Source organism: Theropithecus gelada, chromosome 2 (genome assembly GCF_003255815.1).
Source record: "Theropithecus gelada isolate Dixy chromosome 2, Tgel_1.0, whole genome shotgun sequence".
Classification (NCBI taxonomy): domain Eukaryota; kingdom Metazoa; phylum Chordata; class Mammalia; order Primates; family Cercopithecidae; genus Theropithecus; species Theropithecus gelada.
In genome coordinates, this window is record NC_037669.1 from 160,323,314 (window position 1) to 160,350,960 (window position 27,647).

At 38.6% G+C, this 27,647-nt stretch overlaps 1 protein-coding gene across 3 annotated transcripts in view; it reads left to right on the forward strand.

Moving 5' to 3' along the window:
* Window positions 1-27,647, forward strand: part of CPNE4 (copine 4) — a 513,456-nt gene that overhangs the window by 343,772 nt on the left and 142,037 nt on the right. For all 3 annotated transcript variants that reach the window (XM_025377527.1, XM_025377525.1, XM_025377526.1), the window contains 4 exons: window positions 5,233-5,304; window positions 8,305-8,379; window positions 18,892-18,975; window positions 26,400-26,489. In XM_025377527.1, the coding sequence (XP_025233312.1) occupies window positions 5,233-5,304; window positions 8,305-8,379; window positions 18,892-18,975; window positions 26,400-26,489 (321 nt within the window). The remainder of the gene's footprint in view (window positions 1-5,232; window positions 5,305-8,304; window positions 8,380-18,891; window positions 18,976-26,399; window positions 26,490-27,647) is intronic.

A 27,647-nucleotide genomic window follows, 5' to 3' on the forward strand; every position in this document is an offset into this window, starting at 1 on the left:
TCTTGCTAATGAAGTCAGAGACAGGGTAAAAGCCTGTAATTACACTTGAAGTAATTAGAACGTTGTGAAATAGAAAGCTTAAGATGGGAAGCCCAAACTAATAGAATACCTATTGCTCTTGTTATTCTGACTCAGCCTGCCTAGGGTGGTGCTTTTGTAGGTCTCCACTGGAGAGCTGAAGACTGTACTGAATTTGCATAAAATGTAGACACACATACACATCTGCCTTTCTGTCCCCAGAGTGACCAAGAAAGCATCAGCATTGTGCCTTCCTCAGTTTCTACAACTTTTACCTATTAATGAAAGTCCAAATCAGCAGAACAGATTAATTTAAAAGCCCTTCCAGAGATATTTAAAAATCTGAGCATTTTATATTCAAACTGTTTTTCTACATGCAATTCTCCCTTTCTAGCTCAGTGCTTCTCAACATCAGTGTGCCTGCAGAGCACCTGTGGGTCTCCTTAAAATGCAGATTTGGATTCAGTGGGTCTGGGGTGGGGCTGAGATTCTGCATTCCTAACAAGCTCCCCAGCCTTGCTGCTGCTGTTGGAGGGGACGGGATGGGGGAGTGGTACACAATGCGAGTAGCAAGGATAAAGTCCTTCTTGGTTCCACAAGTGACTTCACTTGCCTCCTACCACAGCAATGATTCCAAACTTCTCATGTAGAGCTTGAAAAATGAATAAAAATTTTCGATTGAAGGGAGAGAAGAGAAAGTGAGGAGGAAGAGTGGAGGAAGAAGGGAAAAGTGGGCGGGAAGGGAGGAGGGGAGGGAGGGAGGGAGGGAGAGAATGTGTGTCAGTTCGTGTAGGCACATGATCCAGTGTCTCTTTTTATAAGGACACCAGTCCTATCAGATTGGGGCCCTATCCTTATGACCTCATTCGACCTTAATTATCTCCTTAAAGGTTTTATCTCCAAATACAGTGACTCTGGGGGTTACAGCTTCAATATGGGATACACAATTTCATCCATAACACTAACTGACCTTAGATGAACTCCTTGATTTCTCTAAGACTTGATTCCTTCATCCCAATTGCTTAGAGACAAGAAAGAGTTTGATCATTAAATGACAAGAAATGAATTCATCTAATTAGCATTAAGTGTTCCACATATCGTCTGTCACAGAATAGGTGTCTTAGTTGTGTTCCTCCAGACATAGTCAAGCATTGGAGGCTAAGTAGATTATTCATGAGGTGAAGGAAACAGCAGGAGAGAAAAAGAGAAATGAGATAGCAAAGGGAAAACAGTCAATAAAATAAAGGGTGCATTAGCTAACAAATCACCACTGGGAGAAACTGGAGCTTCATTTCACTGGGACAAGTCAGGCACCCATGTTGAACAAACACCCAGTGTCAGCCCTCACTACTGAGGGAAAAGAGCCGAGATATTTATGTACCAATGAACCATCAGTCGCTGGTTGAGATCTGCTCCCAAGGGATGCCTACCTCCCCACTTCCATCTTGCTGTGCTTGTGGATGGTAGCCATGGATAGCAGAGGAAACTTGCAGGCAAAGAGATGCCTGAATTGGCTGTTGGAAGTCCTACAAGCTCTGCAAGAGGGAGGCCTGGGCAGTTCTGGGCAGGTTTACCTTGCCTGCTATACAGTGAGAGACCAGGAAACCTTAGTTCTCTGTAGTGATTGGTCCTAGTAATTGTATTAGTAGTTTGCAAAACACTAGAGAGACTCCTGTACCAAAGAATTCTAGGGCCAAACAAGTGTAAGAATGCTTGTTTCATGGGATTCACAACTAAAGCTCTGCTGAAGTCTGTAGTTGAAATGTTCAACTTTGTATAATCCTATAATTTCCAAACTTATTTACACAAACACTTTTTCAGATAATATGTATTTACCTTTTAAGGAATAAAAGTTGTGTAATGCATGTTTTGGGGCTATCAAATTAAGGCTAGTAGAGATTTCACTACATTGTAAGATGTTTTTAATCTGTTTCTCTTCACCATTGTAGCCTGTGAACAGTAACTGCTACCTAGAAAGTATTCAATAAATATTTGTCATTGTAACTATTTTAAAGAATATCAAAAAATAATTCTGAAAATATTTTCAATAAAAGCAGCCTCATGAAAAATGACCATCTAGTTCCCAAAATGACTGTTTTGAAAGACTTTGGAATAAAGTTTAGCTGACTATAAACTCGAAATACCAGTTTTTTATTCTCCTTGCTTTGTTCCCATTCACTTAATGAAACTGTGCATTTTTCTAAAATTGAAGACCCATGCTGTTAGAAGGCATTGTCCACTCTACTAGAGAAGAAGCACTTCTCCCCAGATCCATGTGTGGATGCAGATAAGAAGCCTAATGGTACTAAGGTCTCTCTGGTCCAACCTTGCTAAAAAGAGTATTTCAACTTCTATTTCCTCCCTCTACACGTCACCCTTTGTTGAATACCAAGGTTTGCAGCTGTGACCCCATCATAGGATGTACAGAATCAAATTAAGGAACTTTTGACAGATGCATCCCTTTTAACCTTGATGTCAGGCACAATTTGCTATTTGTTGGCCTCAAATGTCAGCTGAAGCCAGGGTGAGAGTCCTTGTGAGTCTGACTTTCTCATCTTCTGTCAAGACCTAAAGCATTTTTGAGCTGGGTGCAGTTGCTACAGCTGCAACAAAGTATACATGATAAGTGGGATTTGCAACAAATAGGCTTTCCTCTACAGATCACTGCTGCCGCTGGGCTTCCCTGCTATTTTTGCCCAACTGTCCTGAGAATGGCAACATCAATGGAAACTCATTGCTTGACCACCATTATTCCAATGAAAAATTTGAAACCCTGATTATTACTCATTCCTTGGAGCTGAGACAGAAACCTCGAGGCTGTAAAACAAGTTCTTTTTCTTTTTTTTCTTTTTCAGTTAACCACTTGTTATACCCAAATGCCCATTTCCTAAGAAGGGATATTTCCTGGGAAATTGCTTATCTTCCTAGCATTTGCAAAAGGCAAAAGCTGGCATCTAGTAGCATTTTCTTCATTCCCTGCAAATGGAAACATTGGTATTTCTAGATAAGTTAAGAATGAGGAGAGAGAACTATGGCCATCCAGGTTCTCTTGGGATAAGTTTCCTTTACTCTTCCTTGAATAATGATAATGTGAATCTTGTAAGATACTGTCTGTAAAAAATGGTCTACCCACACCTGCTAATGCAATGAGTGGGCTATTATAGTGCTGAGATGGTTGTTGGGGTCTCCTGACGTCAGGGGAGTAGGTGACCAACGTGGATGAAACACAATGACAATGGACATTAGTATTTCTGAGACCAGATTTGTTTGGGAAATGGGATATGTTGCCTTTCTTTAGTCAGATGTTGACCTGGCTACTGCTTACAGATGACCCTTGTTTTGTCATTTACACATGTGTCTTCCCCACTTCCCTTGCTGGAAAAAAACCTGCAGAGAAACTAAACTCCATGAGGTTAGACATTGCGTCCGATTTTACTTACCACCCTATTCTTAGTGCCTACCACCAAGTCTAGCATACAGTGGGGGCCAAATCAATATTTGTAGAATGAATAAAGCATCTGCAAGATAATATGTACTTTTTAAGTGGGAGTTTCCGTTGCTACATTGCTATCATTGTTGTCATCATCATCACAATCATGATCATGATCATCGTCATCACCAGGTGACATTTTTACAGAAATATTTTCTCTTCAGATTATAGCAGACTGAACATCAAGATCCTTAAATCTGCTTGTCCTAGGGAAGTTCTCTGGACTTCTTGCATTTGGCACTAGTAGTGACTTGGTATTTTCATTGCTGTAACACAGAGACAAAAATATATGAAGATTTCAAGGAATGAGTTTACCTCCTGGCCTTTCATGGTGATCTCTTTTCCTGTCTTTCTGTGAATAATATATGTACAGTATCATTGCTCTGCTAATAAAAAATTACTTCAAAACTTGAGAGCTTAAAAACCCAAACATTTATTATCTCAGTTGCTGTATGTCAGGGATCAGGGTACAGCTTTTCTGGGTCCTCTTCATATATTTTTGTCTCTGTGTTACAGCAATGAAAACACCAAGTCTCTACTAGTGCCAAATGCAAGGGTCTCTCATGAAGCTGCAATCAAGGTGCAGTTATCTCAAGGCTCAACTTAGAGGAGAATCTTCTTGCAGGTTTATGCTTCTGGCTCTTAGCCAGAAACTTCAGTTTTTTGCTACATGGGTCTGCCTATAGGACTACGCACAATCTGTCAGCTAGCTTCCTCCAGAGTAAAGGCTCTGAGAGAGAGAAAGAATGAGAGATAGTGGTAAGATATGAGATATCATCTCATATAAGATATAAGAGATAAGAAATCACAGTCATTTTGTAACCTATTCTCAGAAGTGATATCCCATCACTTTTGTATATTCTATTTCTTAGAAGCAAGTCCACTGGGTCCATCCCACACTTGAGGAGAGAATATTACACAATACCATGAATATTACAAAGCTAGGATCATTGTGGACCGTGTTAAATAGAAGCTTCCAGCCACAATGGATGATGTTGTTCCCTGTAAGCATAAGTGTAGCTTTAACTTGGTTCTTTTCACCCTTTTCTTCTTTGAGAATCATAGGTTGCCAAACAATCATGGCTTCAATGCCTTGTCAAACTTCTCTTTCAAAAAAGGAAGAAAGAGGAAAAACAGAATGGGGCAAGTTCTGCTAGGAATAGCTTTCAATATGACGATGATTTTAGTTGTCATTGCACAGGTGCATTGGCATTGAATCATGAAGAGAACCCCAATTACTTCTATTAGCTTGTTTGAGCATCAGTTTTCTGATGACTTACTTTATGGCTTCCTAATGAATATATTAAAACTAGAACTCTAGAGGTTATACTTAGCCCTTTAGTTCCTTTCCCTCCCTGCACCCCATCTCCCACTTTGCCTGGAGGCTTAATGTTATATTTGAGATCATTTTGAAACTTCATCTGCTTTGTCTCAACATACATGTTCAAAGTTGTCTAATTTTAATGTAAATCCTTCATCAACAATTAAGCCACCTCCCAATTGACTGCATTATCTGTAATTATTCTTCACTCACTAACTCTCTCATATCACACACCATAAGAAGAAAGAGAAAAGGGAATAACCTATATTAGGAGAGGCTCACTGACAAACCTTGAAATATAAATTGACACGAATGTGAATGCAGAGTTTTGTAAAAAAAATTTTTTTAAATAGATCTGCAGTTAAATGACTAGTATCTCTACCTTTTGTTTCCTTTTGTGCAGATTGTTTCCCAGAGAAAGCTATCCAAATCCTTGCTGAAGCATGGGAACACAGCAGGGAAATCGTCCATCACGGTAAGCAAGCCCTCCCTAAGCAGCTGTCTGCCCGAGTGGAGAGCCTGGGAGGACTGGCCAGCCAAAACCGGACACTTGGGAAGCAGACTTTCTGACATTGGGAGTTGGTGCCACAACAACTGAACTATTGAAATCACTCCCTTATTTTTCTTTCTTTCTGTTTTCCGACAATACAATTTTGATCCTTCTAACTCTAGGAAAAATAAATAAGGAAAGGCATTTGAAAGTAAGGTTATTTAATTCTAGTAAGCACTTCTGCAATTGCAAGATAGATTTTAGTGGAGGAGAAAGATGTCATTGTTGAGCACAGTGAGATTATGGAATTGTTTAGCATTTTCACACCATCAAAGCTACAAAGCTACCTGTCCTTGTCTCTCATTTCTTTTGAGAATTCAAATTTTGCTTTGACAGCATTTTCTTCAAGGTTTGGTTTGTTGCCTAAGAAACAAAGAGCTCAGCATTTAACACTCCTCTTTGATATAATAGTTCGGAGGTTTACTGTGTGATTCAGTAGCCACTAGCCACATGTAGTTATTTAAATTTTAATAAAACTATTTAAAATTAAAGTAAATATTCAGTTCCTTAATCACACTGGCCACATATCCAGTACTCAATAGTTACAAGTGGTTAGCAGCTACCATATGGGACAGTGTAGATTATAAAACATTTCTATAATTGCAGAATGTTCTATCGGGTAATGCGAGACGTATTTCTAAATAAGAGCTTACATGTTCAAATGGAATGCCTGGTATTGGAAACTTTGACATCTTCTGTTAGAGACCTTGAAAAAGGTAGAGAATGTGGTCCAACCATTTGGATGTATGGAGGAAAACACAAACAAACAAACAAACAAAAAAAGACAAGCAAAAGAAACAAGGTAGAAAAAACTACAAGGAAATTCTGAATTGCTAGAGAGGCAAATGGCCAGGAAGCAAACCTCTTGAGTTCTTTTGAACATTCCTTTTTAAGTAGAGAGAAACCAATTTTTTTTTGAGATGGTGTCTCGCCCTGTCACCCAGGCTGGAGTGCAATGGCACAATCTTGGCTCACTACAACCTCCACCTCCTGGGTTCAAATGATTCTCCTGCCTCAGCCTCCCAAATAGCTGGGATTACAGGCACCTGCCACCACACCCAGCTAATTTTTGTAGTTTTAGTAGAGATGGGGTTTCACTATGTTGGCCAGGCTGGTCTCCAACTCCTGACCTTGTGATCCACCTGCCTTGGCTTCCCAAAGTGCTGGGATTACAGGTATGAGCCACCACACCCAGCCCTGATTTTTTTTTTTTTTTTTTTTTTTTTTTTTTTTTTTTTTTTAAGCACAGGAAAAAATTCAAAAGAGCTATCAGTGAAAGTCGTGGCCATTCTCACAAGAACTTACCTTAGTTTATCACTTGAATATTTTAAATGACACTTTCGTGTTAAAACTTTTTCTTGACTGCCATCTTCAATCCTGAATCAAAGTGTTCTTTGAAGACACTGATAGTGCTCTGAAAAGCCGTGGACCCATGGGTTCACTCCCAAAGCCCACAAACCCAGTAGATCCAGGTATGAATTTGCTATGGTTCTTTCTCAAAAGAACAAAATCTCATCTTGCCATATTTTCTCTGAGATATCCTGAGATTTTCTTTCTCCACACATCCCAGAAAAGTTTGATCTTTTTCTTAATTTTAAGTATTTAAATACTCCTCAACTTTGAGTCTTTAGATCAAAACCTTGGCTTTAGTAGCTTCTAGAAAACACTTGAAAAGGTACATGAAATTTTCTAGGTCTATGCAGTTGGGGAAAATCACAACTTTCATCAGTTCTCCAAAGGTGTCTGTGACCACAAAATACTTAAGGGTCAGTAATCAAATGAAATATAAGAGGCATTAAGGTGGTAAGGGGCAAAAGAGGACCAAATGAAAAATACAAATATGATAGTTATTGGGTTATCAACCAGTTCTGGAATTTTTTCTATATACCTGGACTCACGTTATCTACTCTCAGTTGTTCATACATTTTTGGGTCTATCTGTCTTAAGGCAGCCATCTTAGCTTTAAGATTAAGTGTAAATCACTTAAACTTTCCAAAATATTTGGAATACTACCAGTGCCTATTGAGAGCATATGGACCCAACTCATAATGGAATTGTTGAGCCCAGATAGAAAAGAGGTAAAATTGAATTAATAGTATCTTGACATAAGCAATTTGATAAGTGTATCCATGTGCTGTGGCCACAGAATACATGGTAAATCCTCGCATTATTTATAAAGGTTTTAACTTGTCTGCAACTTGACTGGCTTCTAGATTTTTGTTGCTTTTGCCGTCATTATTTTTCTCCTAACTTTTTCCACCGATTTCTGCTCCAAGGCTTTGTTGAGAGTCACTAACTATTAAGTATTGGAAAATGACCTGTTGTGAGAAAGCCTTTTGGACAATAATTTCTTCACCTATGCAAAAATCTTTGTCAGGAATGGTCTGTACTTGGGTGTTAGGGCTTAGATCTTTACATATACACACATCTTCATCTCAGAAAACCCAGGGACGGTCTTCTGAAAAATAAGAATTAGAAAAATTTGACATGGAAACTAGTTTATTCCACCATTTCTTGTTGGTCTCACTCAAAACAGTAAAGAAATATTGCTGTTTATCCTTCTCGATAATTTACCAAAGGGAGACATTGTAGTTAGTTATAAAAATACTATCCAATGCCATGTGACTTTCAAAGAAAGAAACTCTTCCAAACTGCTCTTCTATTTCTTCCTCCAGCTTGGGTCCCACCTCTTATGTTCTCATGCTCAGCATAAATGGCGTCTAGTTATTCACCATAGTCTATTCCAGGGAGTTCCGTTGAATGCCTAGAATTGCCATGCTATAGTCACTAGGGTTGTGGAAAAACTCCTTGCCCAACATTTGTCTTTGTTGAGTTTTGAACCAAACAGGAACTAAATTTGCTCATGGGTTCTGGAGCTAAGGAGTTCACCCTCTACTGCAGCTGATGTGTGCTTTTTTCCTTTAGGTGATTGCTGAAGAATTATCTGGCAATGACGACTATGTTGAGCTTGCATTCAATGCACGGAAATTGGATGACAAGGTAAAGTGTTTGGCATTAGCCTTATTGAAGGAAGTAATAAAGCTAGCACACAGTTTAATCAGATTTCTCCCTGCAGCTATTTTTCCCTTTCCACCCACATTATCAAACAGATCCAAAAATTCAGAGAGGTCTACAAAGTAAGGTTTCCCTCACATTAAGAAGCGATTTATGAGAAGGGGAAGGGACTATAATTAAAACAGGACAATTCTATGACACTAAGACTTTCCAAATGCCACAGGTGAGATGTGCACAGGTAAATATGATTTAACCCCATTTCTAGGGACGTTCTAAGGGAGAGGAGAAGATGCAAAACGGAAGAAAAATGACATTTATTAAGCACCTGTGTTTGCCAAGTACAGGTTTAAGAGCTTTTCATGTGGTATCACATTTATTCATTTGTGCAATTCCTATTTATTGGGTATTAATACTCAGCCCATTTATGCATTCACTCATTCACTCTTTTATTTGTTAATTTGTTCACTCATCCATCATTCATTTTCCTAACCTTTTTTGGGTGCTTGTTATGCATGAGGTGGTGGGAAAAAAAGATATATCAAAAATAGGCATTCCACTCTCACATCTGCAACCTGGAATTCATCACTGAAGTAAAACATACATCTAAAAAACAAATGGTATAGTAATACTATATCCATAATAGAATGTGGTAAGTGATATATAATAGTGTGTCCTGGTAAGGCCAACTTATTCTACCTGGGGACATCAGGAAATACTTTATCTTTATAAACTAATTATATTTGGATTTTAAAAGTGTCTTGAATAGCTTATGTGAAACCATCACAGACTGCTACATTTTTAACATTAGCATGAACTAGGTGCTGGGAACTGCAGTGTGTATTGATGTCAGTTGGGAGCAAGCTTTTAACTTCACCTTTTCACAACTGTTATGCTCCTTCTCCTTCATCATCTCCCCAGATTTCAGAAGAACTCACAAAACTTTGTAGTATCTTCCCTGGTGCTATTATAAGCCATTGGGTCAGTGTATAGCAGTTTTAAGTTACTTGCTTAATGGCTTATAATGGTTTCTCTACATTTAGTAGGCTCTTGAGTGCCTCTAATTTGTCATCTGATTTATGTTACAGTAAAAGGGGGTTTGGAGGTTTGTTGGACCAGTTGGGTTTGAAGTGTTTGAGCAGTTTCTGTTTAATCAAATGAACACTTGCTCATAGAACTGAAAGAGCCACCCACAGCACTTAAAATGGCTCTAAATGGCTATTCCCACCATTGGCCGTACTGATTGTCCAGGGCCCTGGTCATTGCTGAGCCTCATTGCCCCAGTGCTGGAGACCCCAGTTCCTTCATAATGTGGCTGTATCTTGTCCAGATCCTTAGTAACTCAGAAAACAAATCAAGAGGTCTTTGCTCCAGTTTGGACTCAAGGTAAATGGTCGCCTCGGATGGAAAGAGGGCAAAGTTGTAAAATGGAGGAGTAAGATGATACCATAAAGATTATTTCACACAACCTCTTCAGGAAATGAGGGCTCAGCAAGGTATGATGATTTACCCAAAGACACAATACTACTGCTCTGGTTTTCTACTGCTGCATGGTAAACCACCTCAAATCTAGCAACGTAAATGAAGAACTATTCCATTATAGCTAATGATTTTGAGGGTCAGAAATTCAATCAGGGTTCAATTGAGCAGTTCTGCTGTCTGTGATGTTGATGCAAGCCAATCAGTGGTACTCGGCTGGTGGATGAGCTTGTCTGGAGGGTCTACACTAGCTCTACTCACGTGCCTGGCACATGAGATGGCTGAATGGCTAGGCTTAGCTCGAACAGTCTACCAGAGTGCCCACATGGTGGTCCTGGAGTAGTCACACTTCCTTTAGAGTATCTGGCTTCTTCCAGAAAGAGCATCTCAAGAGAATAAGGGAGACACTCCATAGCCTTTTCTTACCCCTTCCTGACCTTGGAAGTCATGCGTCATTCACTTCTGCTGCATTCTTTTGGTTGCAAGCGAGTCATGAGGCCAGTCCAGATTCTAGGACTCCACATCGTGTTAGGGCAGTGGCAAAATCATACTGTAGAAAAAGCATGTGGACTATGAACTTGCGGTGGTCATGTTTACAAAATGCAATCTATCACAAAATTTTTATGATAGAAATAGAATAAAATAATACAATTATTTCATGTCACAGCTGGAAAAATAGTTCCCAGATGCTCTCAAGGAGGACCCTTTTCTAGCTTTTAGCGTTAAACAATTTTATAACTACCTACATGTTAGCAGTTAAAACTTACTGTATCTAGTTAAACTTATTGTATGACTAAAAGTCACTATAAAATAAATAATGCTCCTAATTTTTTATTGTGTTAATGAATATCATGAAAGTAACTAGTTTCTACATACATTTAAAAACTGAAGTATGAATATATAGGAAAAATATGCTATATCCAATTCAGACAGTGGTTGTAGGATGCCTGGATCTCCAGTCTCTTGGCAGTAACCCTGGTAGCCCCCAGGAGTCCACATACTTTAGGTAGAAAGCCACTGTCTAATCCAACTGCCTTATTTTATAGGTGAAAAATCTGAGGTTCAGAGATGTGATATGACTTACTGAAAGCCACATAGGCACACACACACAAAAATCAGTGCAAGAGAGGGACTCAGTCAGATTGCCTGACAAAATCTAAGTCTTTTGGAGCAGAGAGTTAATGAATAATAGGTGTTTGGTCTCAGAATATGGAAGACTTGGAAATGTTTTCAGGTGTTTCAGGGAAGTAGGAAGCCAGGAAGAGGGGAGGTAAGAGGGGAGGTCAGGCAGCAGTCCTCCAAGTGAGATGCATGGTCCCAATACCTTTGCAGGGGAACCCATGAAGTCAATGCCATTTTCATAATAATGCTAAGACATAATTTTATTTATTCACTCTCATCCTCTCATACATGTAAAGTGGAGTTTTCCAGAGGCTACATGATGCCTAATATCACAACAGCATAAATATGAGGATTCTGCTGCATTCTATTAAGCTAATCATTAAATTGGTTTGCAAAAATGTAAACTAATACCATTCTCACTATTTTTTAAGTTTGGAAAACATAATTATAATAATTTTTTCCATTAAAATACTATTTTTGTTATGATGTAGGTTTATTTTCTTATTTTTTTAAACAATGTAACAAATATTTTAACAATTTAACAGCTTTATAATATGGCAAATATTAATACATACAACAAAACAAAAGCTCTTTGGGATCCCCAATAATTTTTAAGAATGTAAAGGGGTCTTAAGACCAGAAGTGTGAGAACCCCTGTTATAGGGTATATGGAAAAGCACTAAGTACTTTTGCAAACCACAGTGACAGAGAAATGCACCATTCTTTTTGACAGAAATAGCCATTTTTAACTTGTCTTTCAACAGACTAGCAATCACCTCCTCACTCTTCAATGACAGCGAGTACATAAAATAGCTTAGGTTTGTGATAAATAACTTATTTATCTAATGTTAATGCAATTCACTTAGTAGAGAAAGGGACTTTCTTACTCGTAAAGCACATTTGTTACATTAGCAACTAGTTGGCAATTAATCTAACAAGTAAGTAGAGGCAGAAATGTAATAATCACTTTAGAACATTCCAGCTGACAAATCATTCATTCTCTTCCCATTCTCGAGAAAGTACTCATATTAGTGCATTGGAACTAATTCCCACACTGGTGGTCTCCACATATGTGGTAGTAATCATTATAGACTGCATTTTCCGTGTTCCCATGATGCTAGTTTGATGGGGTGCAATATAAGTAAACAAATCTGTCTCTAAAGTAGAGGTTGGCAGACTTGTTAATAAAGGGCTAGATGATAAATATTTTAGGTTTTGCAGAATGCATGATCTCTGTCCCCACTACTCAACTCTGCCTTTGAAGCATGAAAACAACCATAGACAATACAAAAATGAATGAGTGTGGCAGTGTTCCAATAAAACTTTATTCACAAAAACAAACAGCTGGATTTGGCTCATGTGCCATAGTTTGCTGACCCCCACTCTAAAACAATGTAAAATCTCTACCTGCTGTGATGTGATTTTACTATGTTTAAGTATGCCTGCTTGAAACTGTAATCTGTTCTGCATTAATGATAGAAAATTATAATTATTGAGCATCTATTGTGTACCAAGTATCAGGTGTCTAACTTACATTATCTCCCAAACTCATAAGCATATTCCCAAAAGTTAGTATCTTTATTTCCATTTTACAGATAAAGCATACTCAGATCAGACATTTCCCAGAGTCACAAAATTAGTAAGCTATACAGCCTGGATATGCCTGCATCTTTCAGATAATTTATTCTAGGTCCAATATTTCATTTTCAAGATCACTGTCATGGATATGCACTGATTCCTAATTGCCTATCACCCTCTCACTTAGCTAAATTTCTTTTATATTGAACTAAAAAAGCAGAATAATATGGTCTCTGTGTTATTAAAGAATTTTACCACAGCACAACTTCAGTAAAACAGTCAATTCATTCATCTTTATTGAACTGAACTGTCCCAATGGCCATCTTAGTGCTAATAATAAGTTTAAAAAGCTGAAAATTCCAAGTTAAAGTGACCACACAATTAGACCCAGAATTGTTGTTTTGAAGCTGTGAATTTCTGAATGTACACCTGAGATTTTGAGGAGCGTATGGATTATTTCATTTCCATGAATCAGATGCCTTCTTAATAGTAATCATCTCTGATATTTGTATAGTTTTTTACAAAATGCCTTCATGAATTTTTTTCTTCTATTGATAATCATCATAGCAGCCAACTTTTTTTAATATTTCAACTTTCATTTCAGATTCAGGGGCTACAGGTGCAGGTTTGTTACATGAGTATATTGCATGACACTGAGGTTTGGAGTATAATTGTTCTCATTACCCAGGTAGTAAGCATAGGACCCAATAGGTAGTTTTTCAGCCCTTGCTCCCTTCCCTCTCTCACTGCTCCAGTAGTCACCATTGTCCACTGTTCCCATCTTTATGTCCATGTGTACCCAATGTTTAGCTCTCAGAAGTGAGAACATGTGGTATTTGATTTTCTGTTGCTGTGCTAATTCCCTTAGGATAATGGCCTTCAGCTGCATCCAGTGTGTTACAGAAAACATTATTTTGTTTTATGGCTGTGTAGTATTCTATGGTATATAAGTGCCAAATTTTCTTTATTCAATTCACTGTTGATTGGCACCTAGATTGATTATATGCCTTTGCTATTATAAATAGTGCTTTGATGAACATACGAGTGCATGTGTCTTTTTGGCAAAATGATTTCTTTTCCTTTGGGTATATACCAGTAATAGGATGGCTGAGTTGAATGGTAGTTCTGTTTTAAGTTCTTTAAGAAATCTCCAAACTGCTTTCCACAGTGACTGAACTAATTTACGTTCCCACAAACAGTATATAAGTGTTTCCTTTTCCCCATAGCCTCACCAACATCTGTTATTTTTTAACGTTTTAGTAATAGGTATTCTGACTGGTGTGAGATGGTATCTCATTGTGGTTTTGATTGGCATTTCTCTCACAATCAGTGACATTGGGCATTTTTTCATATGTATGTTGACCACTTGCAGGTTGTCTTTTGAGAAGTGTCTGCTCATGTCCTTTGCCCAATTTTTAACAGGGTTCTTTATTTGTTTATTTTTGATTATTGAATTGTTTAAGTTCCTTATAGATTCTGAATATTAGATCTTTGCCAGAGGAATAGTTTGATAATATTTTCTCCCACTCTATTGACCACTTGTTTTTGTTAATAGCTTTTTTTCTAACTGTGCAGAGGCTCTTTAGTTTAATTAGGTCCCACTTGTCAATATTTTTTGTTGCAATTTGTTTTTGTTGCTTTTGAGGACTTACATAAATTCTTTGCCAAGGCCAACATCCAGAATGATATTTCATATGTTCTCTTCTAGGATTTATATAATTTGAGGTCTTACGTTTAAAGCTTTATTCAATCTTGAATTAATTTTTGTATATGGTGAAATGTAAGGGTCCAGTTTCATTCTTCTACATATTGCTAGCCAGTTATCCCAGCATTATTTATTGAATAGGGAGTCCTTTCTTCATTTCTTATTTTTGTCAACTTTGTCAAAGAAGAGATGGCTATAGGTATGTGGCTTTATTTCTGGATTCTCTATCCTGTTCCACTGGTCTTATGTGTCTGTTTTTGTCCCAGTACCATGCTTCTTTGGTTATTGTAGCCTTATAGTATAGTTTGAAGTTGGGTAATGTGATGCCTCTGGCTGTTCTTTTGGCTTAGGAATACTTTGGTGATTCAGGCTTTTTCTTGTTCTATATGAATTTTACAATAGCGTTTTCTAATTCTGTGAAAAACTATGTTTATAGTTTGATAAAAGTAGCATTGAATCTATAGATTGCTTTTGGCAGTATGGCCATTTTAACAATATTGATTCTTCTGATTCATAAGCATGGAATGCTTTTCCATTTGTTTGTGTCATCTATGACTTCTTTCACCAGTGTTTTGTAGTTCTCCTTGTAGAGATCTTTTACCTCTTTGGTTAGATGTATTCATAGGCATTTCAGTTTTTCTAGCTATTATAAATGGGATTGTGTTCTTGATGGAGCTCTCACTTTGCATAGAAATGCTACTGATTTTTGCACATTGACTTTGTATTCTGAAACTTTGCTGAATATCAGTTCTAGGAGTCTTTCGCCATAGTCTTTACGGTTTTCTAGATATAGAATTATATCATCAACAAAGACAGACAGTTTGACTTCTTTTTCTATTTGGATGTCTTTTATTTCTTTCTCATGCCTGAGTGCTCTGGTGAGGACTTTTAGTACTATATTGAACAGGAATGGTGAGAGTCAACATGTTTGTCTTGTTTCTGCTCTTAAGCAGAATGCTTCCAGCTACTCCCATTCAGTATGATGTTGGCTGTGGGTTTGTCATAGATGGCTCTTATTGTTTTCAGGTATGTTCCTTCACTGCCTAGTTTGTTGAGGGTTTTTATCATGAAGGGATTTGGATTTTCTCAAAACCTTTTTTCTACATCTATTGAAATGATCATATGGTTTTTGATATGTGTATGTTGAACCAACCTTGCTTCCCAGGAATAAAGCATACTTGATTGTAATGGCTTAAATGTTGTTGTGCCACTGGATTTGGGTTGCTACTATTTTGTTGGGGATTTTTGCAGCTAACATTTTTTCAGTCCTCACCATGTACCAGGCACTGGACTCAACACTTGCCATGCACCAGCTCCTCTAATTCTCCTATGTCACTATCAGGCAAAGGGTGATACTCCTTCCATTATGAATGGCAAACTAAGCCTTGGAGAAATTAAATATTTTGTCCACAGTTATTCAGATTATACGTGGTAGAGTTGAGATTTGAAAGCAGTGCTAAAGCCAGTATGCTGCATATAGATTTTCAGCTACCTGAAGACAGAGGCCATACCTGACCTTTCTTTCATTGACTTTTTAGTATGCCCTCCTGACAATAACTTCATGCCTAATTCATTCATGGTATTTAAAAAGAATGTGAAATACAATAGAAAAAGCATTGTAATATATAACATGTAAAATAAACATACAACAAGCAAAAGAAATAGGGCACTAAGTTGTATATAGATCATGCTTGCAAATTTTTTTAAAAGAAAGAAAGAAAAGTCTATGAAGAGTCTAGAAACAGACTTGCCAAAATTCTATTGATGGTTATGGAATTATGGGTTCAATTATGGGTTCTTTTTTCCTTCTTTTTATTTTTGTCATCTGTTTTCTATATTTTTCATTTTTAAATAAAAGTGATGGTAACAAAAGTTTTAAATTAACAGTAAAGAGGGAAAAATAAGAAAGTTCTTACATTGTGGTTAGCAGTTTTAAAGTATGAATCATAAAAACATCCCCCGAGGGACCAACGATCTATTTAAAGAGGCAAAGCATGAAGCTACAAGAGGAGCCCAGGGGCACATAGGAACAAGCTACTGTAGCCCACATCCATAGGGAGAGGGAGAAGAGAGGGAGGTTTTGATTTTTTAAGATGCATGTAGAAACAGAAACCAGCCTAAGGGACAAACGTCTTAAGTAAATGCATAGAGGTGGGAATCAGCTAGAAGTGCGTCTGAGAGAGGAATGGGCCATTTCGGGGGAGAGGCAATGTTTGAAGGGCAAGATTATGACAAAAACCACCATTCTGACAAGATGAAGGCTGTGGCAATCTGATACCTTCAGAAATAGAGTAGTAGGGGATGTTCCAGACTCTGGGTGTTGTGAAGCATGGTGTTTGGTTCCTGGCTGCATGGGAAGGAAAACACAGGGGAAGATAGTTATTTACACTTCTCATCTCCTCTTTCTAAGATATCCTACAAAGTTTCTAGACTGACATTCTTCACTGCAGAGCCAACTATATTACTTTTCCACTTAAAATCCTTCAATAATTCCCGCTGCCTCTCCAGGCCAGTGCAAAGACTTCACATGAGCATTTAAGGCCCTTCACTTCATGGGGCCAACTTTGCCAGCATTGTCTCCAATTCCTCCCCTATGCTTCCTTAGGCTATAGTCTCATTAAATTACTTGGGGTATCCTCCTCTACGTCTGTTAAAAATTCATCAACTTCCCTCTCTTCCCTCAATACTCCTTGTACCTTCATTCATTAATTCATTCACTCATTTACTCATTTATACCTAGCTGTGGGTTATATTTATTTGTATACTTTTCTTACCAACAACCTAGATGGTACTTTGGAAGACAGAGATCAGGTTCTATCTGTCCTTATATCTCAACATCAAGCACAAAACTCTGTGATCAGTATATGTCCTACAAATGTTTTGCTGAGCTGAAGACTAGGATGACTGGTAAAGACATTGATAGTAAGGAAAAATTTAGAAGTAGAGACCAAATGAAGGAAAATAATGAGTTTGACTCTGGTTTGCTCAACTTTTAGGAATAATAAATGACTTTTAAGGCAAATATGGATTTAATTCTACTTTGCTAAAGTCTAGATTTCTGGAAAAAAATTACCTGGTGAAATCATAATAAAAGTGTGATGGTGAGGAATAAGGTTTTTGTTCAGACAGCCTCCTATTCTATACCAAGTATCCATTCACTTATTTATATATTTATTCATTCATTCAATAAGCAGTATATACTACTAAAATCTAGACACTATGGAAAATGCTGGGGAAATAGTAGAAATGTGAAGGAAAATAAAGCTTCTCCTCTTTGAGAATTTATAATCTACTGGGGGTAAAAATCAAGTTTTTAAAAGAGATAGAGATAGGTTCCATTTCCAACAATGAAGCATTTATTTATTTTACATCATTCTCTCACTAAAAACAAATATAAACACTAGAAAAGACACAAGAGACATGTATTTGAGAGTCCTGAGGCAGTGTAGATTTGAGGGGCCAAGAAACTGGACAGAAGAGAAACCCAGGGAGGTGCTTAAGACATTCTGTGCAGATTTTCCACTCAAGAGAATTCCTCAAGGCTGATTCCTAAAATAGTGTAGATAGAAAGGCTGGGAAGCCTAGTTTTAAAAAAATAGCTACTAAGAAACAGAAACTGAGCAGAGCTTTTGGTGGTCTCATGGGACTGGGGAGAAAAACTGAAGTTCAGGGCTATTGAGAGAGCAAGGGATAGAGACTCATAGATGCATTAGAGAAGAGAAGTAGTCCAACAGTCTGAGTGGCTTATCATCTCAAGGCATTCACTAATTAGCAAAAGCAGCATAGAGAGAAACTGAACAAAACCCTAGAGCTAAGAAATTATGAAAATAAACGGAGCATTTGAGGCTCTCACAAATAAAAATTGGCATTGAAGACTTGTCAAGGAAGAACACCCCTCGTGAACACAGGTTTTCAGTTAGGGTCCTTTAAGGACTATACCCAAGGAGTAAAGGGAATCAGAAATAGATTGGGGCCTTAAAGACATTTGAAGAAACTCAGCCTCTAAATAGCTTAATCCTAATTGGATTCGGGAGACTTCTCCCATTATAATCACTTGCTAGAAGCTAAAGACTCATGTAAAAACCTTCATAATCTTCATTACACATTGTCTACTATTTAATAAAAAATTAACAAGCATACCAAGAGGTGGAACCAAGAAAGAGACAATAAAAACAGACCTATAGGTGATCCAGACATTGTAGTCATTACATAGGCATTAAAATAACTATAATGAACCTGTTTAAGACAACAGGTACAGTGATTTTCAAAGAACTGGAATTTGAATTGATGTTTGAAGAATACCTTGAATTTCAACTAATCAAGTACTGACTTTACAAAGAACTTAGTTTTTGGATGCAATTAATTCTAGCCAAGGGTGGATCACGGGGATGAGGAACAAAGGAAGAAAGGGTGAGGCACATCATCACAGGTAAAGAGAAGAGAGTTTGGGTAGAATTGAGCAGGAAGAGAGGACAAACATGGCCTCCCTTCCACATATAAACAATAGAAAATCAAGAGGGTTTTCCTACTAATATTGATTAAATATTCCTGATTGATCAGGACTAGATCACATGCAGGAGGAAAAACAACAACTCATTGATGTTTATCTGTTTTAGGATTTCTTCAGTAAATCTGACCCATTTCTAGAAATTTTTCGTATGAATGATGATGCAACTCAGCAGCTGGTGCACCGAACTGAGGTAAGAAGAGTCATCTTCAGCTATGCCATCTTATCTCCTAAGATGATAAATTGACCTGTTTTGAGAAACTCCTTTTATTTCTTTTTTTTTTTTTTTTTTTGAGATGGAGTCTCACTGTGTCACCCAGGCTAGAGTGTAGTGGTGCAATCTCAGCTCACTGCAACCTCCGCCTCCCCGCTTCAAACAGTTCTCTGCCTCAGCCTCCTGAGTAGCTGGGATTACAGGTACCTGCCACCATGCCCAGCTAATTTTTGTGTTTTTAATAGAGACAGGGTTTCAGCATCTTGGCCAGGCTGGTCTTGAACTCCTGACCTCGTGATCCACCCGCCTCAGCCTCCCAAAGTGCTGGGATTACAGGCATGAGCCACCGCACCTGGCCTCCTTTTATTTCTTAATGTCTATAGATATACACTCAGACCTGAAATCTTCAATGTCCTCAAGAAGATTCTGCCATTTTCAGCTTTTATTTTCACTTTTAATCCTTAATTTAGTTGTCAAAAGAACCTCTCTAACCCCAATTTCTATTGTTAACTTTCAAAACCGACAATTAGCAACTTATTCATAATAGAAGTATAAATACTAGCTAACATTTAATGAGGTTATTTGGATGTCTAGGTGCCAAGAATTAGACTGTTATTTACATGCATAATTTTATTTCTCACAAAAATTCCTTATACATGATGATGATGATGATGATGACCCCATTTTACAGTTGAAGAAACTGAACTTTAAGGAGGTTAAGTCACTTACCCAGATCTAACAGCTAGCAAAGGGTGGTGCTGAGGTTTCAATTGAGGTTGACGCTGAGCTTCATGGTAATTTGGGAAGTCAATCTTCCTCCCCAGGGAAAGTACATACATTGGACTGATGTCAGTCCTACCACATGAACACCTGACCTTTCCTAGCAGTCACTTAGTCTAGCTGTATCTCCTTCTTACTCTTCCTCTTCTTTCTCCAAGTGGCTCCAACTTTATCTCTTATTGCCCTATGCCCTACTGCCCACTACCACACACACATTCAACAACTAACCACGATCTCCATTTTTCATTTTATTTTACTTGTAAGCCAGTTCAAGAGGGATTTTGTAGGAGTGAAGTACATTGATAAGAAGGAAGTGATATACTTGTGCTGAATGACTTGGAGCTGAGAGAAGACCCAGTTATGCTTGCATAGCAGTTGCAGGGTAAAAAAAGAAGAAACCCCCACGACTTTCATAAGGTGATGGTGTGGTTGCTATGTCCCCACAACATCACTTTGGAAATCCAGTTTCCTGAAGTGACAGAGTTGCAGGTGTTGTTAAGGGAATGTTTCATGTCATTGTTATGGTAGACAAAAATTAAATAGTCTTGGATGGGCTAGTTGTGGATATCATCTGATACAAAGTTGATATCTAATAAAATGTGCTTAATAAAAGAATAAACATATAAATGCTGTTAAATATAAATAGTATGTCTATTGCATGCTATAGAACAATGTAATTCTTTGGAACTTAATCCCTGAAGAATAAATTGAGGTACAGCTAGTACAGTTGCCCTGAGTGACATCTCATCACCACCACCAAAAGAGGTCTTTCACCCATTAAGTTTCCTTAGGTGAAACAAACTTCTTTTGAGGGAAGTGGAGCAAGATGGCCAAATAGAAGCCTCCACTAATCATCCTCTAATCATCCTTCCCATAGGAAGACCAAATTAAACAACTCTCCACACACACACACACAAAGCAACTTCATAAGAACCAAACATCAGGTGAATGACCACAGTACTTGGTTTTAACATCATATCATTGAAAGAGACACTGAAGAGGATAGGAAAGACAGTCTTGAATTGCTGATACCACTCCTCCCTCATCCCCTTGGCAGTGGCTGCATGGTGCAGATAGAGCAACTGTGTGCTTGGGGAAGAGAGTGCAGTGATTATGGGAGCTTGCACTGGAACTTAGTGCTGCCCCATCACAGCAGAAAGCAATACTGGGCATAACTCATCCTGTGCCCATAGAGGAAGAATTTAAACCAGTCCTAGCCAGAGGGGATCACTCATCCCAGGAGTGGAAACCTGAGTTCTGGCAGGCCTTGCCACTGCAAGCTGAAGGGCTCTGGGGTCCTAAATAAACTTGAAAGGCAGTCTAAGCCAAAACTACTGCAATTTCTGGGCAAGTACTGGTGCTCTGCTGGACTCATAGCCAGTGGGCTTAGGGGGCATGCAACCTAGTCAGACACCAGCCAAAGTCACCAAGGGAATACCTGCACCACCCCTCAGGTGCATGCATCACCAAGGAATGTGTGCCCCACACCCTAGGCAGTGCAGCACACAGCTCCAGGAGACACTCCTTCCTCCCACTCGAGGAGAGGAGAGGAAAGTGTAAATAGAACTTTGTCTTGCAACTTGGATACCATCTCAGCCACAATAGAATAGGGTGCCATGCAGAGTCCTGAGGTCCCCATTCCAGGCCCTAGCTCCCAGCTGACATTTCTAGACAAACCCCAGACCAGAAGGAAGCCTACTGCCTTGAAGGGAAGCAGGATTCATTACCTTCTGACTAAAAATCTCTTGGGTCCCGAATAATCAGCAATTGTAGCCGGGCTGTACTCGTCATGGGGCTTGGATGAAACACAGAGACATGGTGGTTTAGATGTGATGCAGTGCATTCCCAGCTATGGTGGCTATTGGGGGAGATTCTTTCTGCTTGAGCAAAGGACAGTGACAAGGAAAGGGGACTTCGTTTTGCAACTTAGGTACCGGCTCAGCCACAGTGAGGTAGAGCAGCAGTTGGGCTCTTGGGGGTCCCCGATTAAAGGCTTTGGCTCTTGGATAGCATTTCTGGACCTGCTTTGGGTAAGAGAGGAGTCCACTTCCCTGAAGAGAGAGTCCTAGGACTGGCAGCATTCACCACAAGCTGACTAATGAATACTTGGGCCTTGAGTGAATGTTGGTGGTAGGCAGGCAGTACTTGCTGTGGTCCCAGCTTGGTGGTGGCCAACGAAGAGGCTCCTCTGCTTGTGGAAAGGGGAGGGAAGAGTGGGAAAATTTTGTCTTATGGCTTGGGTACTAGCTCAAACACAGTAGAATAGAGCACGAGGTGGAGTCCTAAGGTTTCCAACTCCAAGCCCTGGCTCCCATATGGCATTTCTGGACCTGCCTGGGATTGGGAGCAACTCACTATCCTGAAGGGAAGGACACAGCCTGGCTGACTTTGCCATCTGATTGTAGAGTACTACAGCCTTGTGTGAACATACGTGGTAGCCAAGCAGTGGGTACCCTAGGCCTTGGGTGAGAGTCAGTACTATGCTGGCTTCACATCTGACCCAGTGCAGTCCAGTGATGGCAGCCACAAGGGTGCTCGTGTCACCTCACCTTCAACTCCAGGCAGCTCATTACAGAGAGACTCCATTTGTTTGGGAGAAAGTAAAGGAAGAGGAGAAGGGTTTCCACCTGGTAATCCAGGGAATTCTTCCAGATCTTATCCAAGACCACCACTGTACCTCTACAAGTCTGAAAAAGCCCAGCATCACTGAGCTTGGGATGCCCCCTAATGCAGATACAGTCACAGTGACAAAAAGAGACCATGACACCCAAATCCCTTTGAATACCTGGAAAGCCTTCCCAAGAAGGATGAGTATGAACAAGGCCAGACTGCAAAGACTACAATAAATATAAAAATCTTCAATATCCAGATATACTGGTGAACATCTACAAGCATCAAGACCATCCACAAAAACATGCCCTCGAAAAACAAAGTAAATAAGGCACCAGAGACCAATCCTGGAACAAAAGAGTTATGTGACCTTTCAGATAGAGAATTCAAAATAGTTATTTTGAGGAAACTTGATGAAATTTAAGATAACACAGAGAAGGAATTCAGAAGCCTGTCCAATAAATTTAACAAAGAGATAGAAATAATTGTAAGAAATCAAGCAGAAATTCTGGAGTTGAAAAATGCAAATGACATACTATATAAGGCATCAGAATTGATCAAGCAGAAGAAAGAATTAGTGAGCTTGAAGATAGGCTATTTGAAAATACACAATCAGAAGAGATAAGAGAAAAAAGAATTTTTTAAAAGGAAGCATGCCTACACGATCAATAAAATAGCCTCAAAAGGGCAAATCTAAGAGTTATTGGCCATAAAGAATAAGGAGAAAAAGAGATAAGGGTAGAAAGTTTATTCAAAGGGATAAGAGAGAACTTACCAAACTTAGAGAAAGATATCAACATTCAAGTACAAGGTTATAGAACACCAAATAGATATAACCAAAATAAGATGACTTCAAGACAGTTAATAATCAAACCCCCAAAGGTCTAAAGAAAATATCCTAAAAGGAATATGAGAAAAGAAAAACAAATTACGTACAATACAGCTGTAATACATCTGACAGCAGAATTCTCAGTAGAAACCTTAAAGACCAGGGGAGAGTGGTGTAACATATTTAAAGTGCTGAAGGAAAAAAACTTGTATCCTAGAATAGCATATCCAGCAAAAATATTCTTCAATTATGAAGAAGAAATAAAGACTTGCCTAGAAAAACAAAATCTGAGGGATTTCATTAACACCAGAACTGTAAAGGGAGTTCTTCAGTCTGAAACAACACTACATTAATGAGCAATAAGAAATCATCAACTCACTGGTAATAGCAAATATACAGAAAAACACAGAATATTATAATGCTGTAATTGTGGTATGCAAACTACCAACATTTTGAGTAGATAGGGTAAAAGATAAACTGGTCACGTTTATAGCAGCACAATTTGCAATTGCAAAAATATGGAACCAGCCCAAATGTCTATCAGTCAATGAGTGGGTAAAGAAATTGTGGTATTTATATACCATGGAATACTATTTAGCCATAAAAAGGAATGAAATAATGGCATTCACAGCAACCTGGATGGAACTGGAGATTATTATTCTAAGTGAAGTAACTCAGGAATGGAAACCAAACATTTTATGTTCTCACTTATAAGTGGTAGCTAAGCTAAGATACAAAGGAATAAGAATGATCCATGGACTTTTTGGACCCAGGGAAAAGGATGGGAGGGGGTTGAGTGATAAAAGACTGCAAACTGAGTGCAGCGTATACTGCTCAGTTGATGAGTGCACCAAAATCTCACAAATCACCACTGAAGAACTTACTCATGTTACCAAATATCACCTACCCTCAAAAACCTATAGAAATAAAAAAATTAAAAAATAAAATGCATTTCTGTGGGGAAAAGAAGTTATAACAATCCCTTAGAAAGAAAGTATAATGAAATACTTTTATTTTTCTATTTATTTTCTTTCTATGAAAGAAAATTAAAATTAACTACAACAACTTTTCAAGACATAGTCATTAAAATAATATATAAACAACAAAAAGTTAAAAAGCTGGGGGACAAAGTTAAAGTGTAGAGCTTTTATTAACTTTTTCTTTGTTTGTTAGTTTGTCTGTTTCTTTATGCAATCAGTGTTGAGTTGTTGTCAGTTTAAATTAATGGGTTTTGGTATGCAATCTTCAAGAGATCCATCTCACATGCAAGGTCTCCTGACACATATAGGCTCAAAATAAAGGGATGGAGGAAAATTTACCAAGCAAATGGAAAACAAAACAAAACAAAAAAAAGCAGGGGTTGCAATCCTAGTTTCCAACAAAGCAGACTTGAAACCAGCAAAGATCAAAAAAGGCAAAGAAAGCCATTACATAATGGTAAAAAGTGTAATTCAGCAAGAAGAGCTAACTGTTCTAAATATGTATGCACCTAGATTCATATAGCAAGTTTTTACAGACCTTCAAAGAGACTTAGGCCCCTACACAATAATAGGGGGAGACTAACACCTCACAGACAATATTAATTATAAATCCATATAAAGTTGGGAAATTTATATTAACCCAAATAATTTTTTCTCTAATTATTCTTCTTGCTATCGCTTTAATCATCCTAAGCGTACTAGGACACATGACAAAGTCACACAGAAACATTATTTCTCCACTTCAATGCATTAGAAGAAATTTAACAATGAGTCTAGGATCTAGTTATATTAAGGAATCTGGTAGAAGAGGGAATCATGTATAAAATAATTATACTATTTGGATAGATAATTAATTTAAAAAAAAAATTCTAAGCCAGGCGCTGTGGCTCACGCCTGTAATCCCAGCACTTTGGGAGGCCGAGGTGGGCGGATCACCCGAGGTCGGGAGTTCAAGACCAGCCTGACCAACATGGAGAAACCCCGTCTCTACTAAAATACAAAATTAGCTGGGTGTGGTAGGGCATGCCTGTAATCCCAGCTACTTGGGAGGCTGAGGCAGGAGAATCACTTGAACCCAGGAGGCAGAGGTTGCAGTGAGCCGAGATAGCACCATTGCACTATAGCCTGGGCAACAAGAGCAAAACTCCATCTCAAAATAAATAAATAAATAAATAAATAAGACTTCCACTAACTAAAGACTTCCTAGGTAGAAAAATCAATATGACAGAATTCCATTTAACTTTATTTATATATCCCCTAGAGCAGTGGTTCTGAAACTTTGTGCCTCAGAATCACCTAGGAGACCCACCTCCAGAGTGTCTGTCAGTAGTTCTGGGTGAGGACTAGAAATTTCTGTTTTTAAGAAGTTTCCAGGTGATGCAGGAACCACACTTTGGGAACCCCTGCCCTCGAGTACACAGTACAATGCTAGGCACAGAGCAGCTACTCGTACATTCTGAACCAAATTGAATTATCTGAACCATAGTGATGGCAAGGTAAGATTTGACTCATATAGATTCTTAGGCAAGGATTAGCCAAGTTTGTGATTAGTAAAGTGGTTTTAAAAGGGTTTTCCTATGTTATAGACATAGTTTATAATCTTAAGATCTGCCTTGTCGTGCCTGTCCAGGATATTCTAATTGAGTTGGTGATAAGCTAGTTTAAGTATGGTCCTGGGATTTTTCTTCTAGAAACTTCTCTTCTGACTTGCAATCTGATGTGACTCAAGGTCACAGATTACCAGACCATCCAATTATTTAGCAGCAGAATTGTCTTGCTATATCCTTCACCCCGCTAAAAGTCTTTACCTTTGCTGACCCCAAGAGAAGAGAATTTATACCACAAGACTGACAGTCCTACAGAACTGAGAATTCTTTATCAATAGGTAGAGACAGCTCTATCCTTAATTTCAACCCCTTTTGATATAGAAGGGATCATTCTCAGCATCCACATGCTGGGAAATATTATTGGCATTATTCATGAAACAACAGCCAGGACGGTGACCACAGGAGTTCTGCTCATAATGACCTGCTTAGTGGGTACCCTTAAAAGATTTACTACATCAAGTTTTTATTAAGGCACGTCTTCCAGGCTATTGTTCTTTTCATATGCATCACAATGGTTTCTCAAGTAGTTTTAATGTGGAAATGCAAAAATGTCAAGCATTTCTCCCCCACTCACCACTCCTCTCTTTCTTTTCCCAGGTTGTGATGAATAACTTAAGCCCAGCCTGGAAATCATTCAAAGTATCCGTAAATTCTCTATGCAGCGGAGACCCAGACCGCCGGCTGAAGGTCAGAAATCTGTGTCCAAGAAATGTGATTTTTTTAAAAAATGTATTTAATCTTCCTCTTTCTTTTCAAAATAGTATTGGCAAACCCCAAATTTTCTTTACAACGTACCCAACGCTCTCATCTTTTAGCACCTTAATGGAAGAAACAAGCGCTATTTCTTCTGCTAGGGCCATTGAAGCTCATGTGAAAGCCCAAAATAAATTCCAATTGTGTTATATCAAGAGGCAAAACCCATGTCTTCTGAAAGACAAAACCATGACAATAAATTCAAGGTATAAATGAGAGTTATTAAAATGAAAATGGTGTCATATCAATTATCTACTGTTACATAACAGAATAATGCAAAATTTAGTAGCTTAGAACAAGAAACATTTATTTAGCTTATGATTCTGGGTACTGGCAAGTTGGGCTGAACTAATCTAGGTGGCTCTTCTGTTGGTCTTGCCTGGACTTTTCTCAGGCATTTGTGATCAGCTACCCAAGAGGAGGGTGGTTCTGCTTCTGGGGTTGGCTGGCTGTCATCTGGAATGAGAGGAGGGGTGGGGCCATATGGCTCTCATCATCCCCAGGCCAGCTTGGACTAACACACACAGTGAACTTAGGGTTCTAAGAATGCAAGAACAGAACCCCATAAGACCTCTTTAGGGCCTAGGCTCAGAACTCACACAGGTCACTTTCTCCACAGTCTAGGCCAAAGCAAGTCGCATGGTCAATACAGACTTAAAGGGTGAGGAGATAGACTACATCTCTTGGTGGGAGAAGCTCCAAAGTATCGTGGCCACTTTTTCAATCTATCACAAAGGCTTTTTGAGCACCTTGGGAATGTAAAAGCTGGAAGAAAATACGCATTCAGAATCACCAAAGGAAGACAATAGGCTGAATGCCAGAAGCAGATTTCAGGAGATGTTTTTTATAGTCCATGCTCTGGCCTTTCTTCTACCTTGAAAGTCTAGAAGTTCCTTGTTGTCAATGGCCCAGAGTTGATTCAACCAATTAAGGATAACTAAGCAAATTTACTGGAGACTTGTGCCTATAAACTAAAAGGCCCATTGATTAATGTTCAGTGAAAAACACAACCATCAACCAGACCCGGCAGTCATATCAGCTTCTCAAGGGCGTTTTCTTGTGGGGAAACCACGGAGAAGACAATCATCAGAA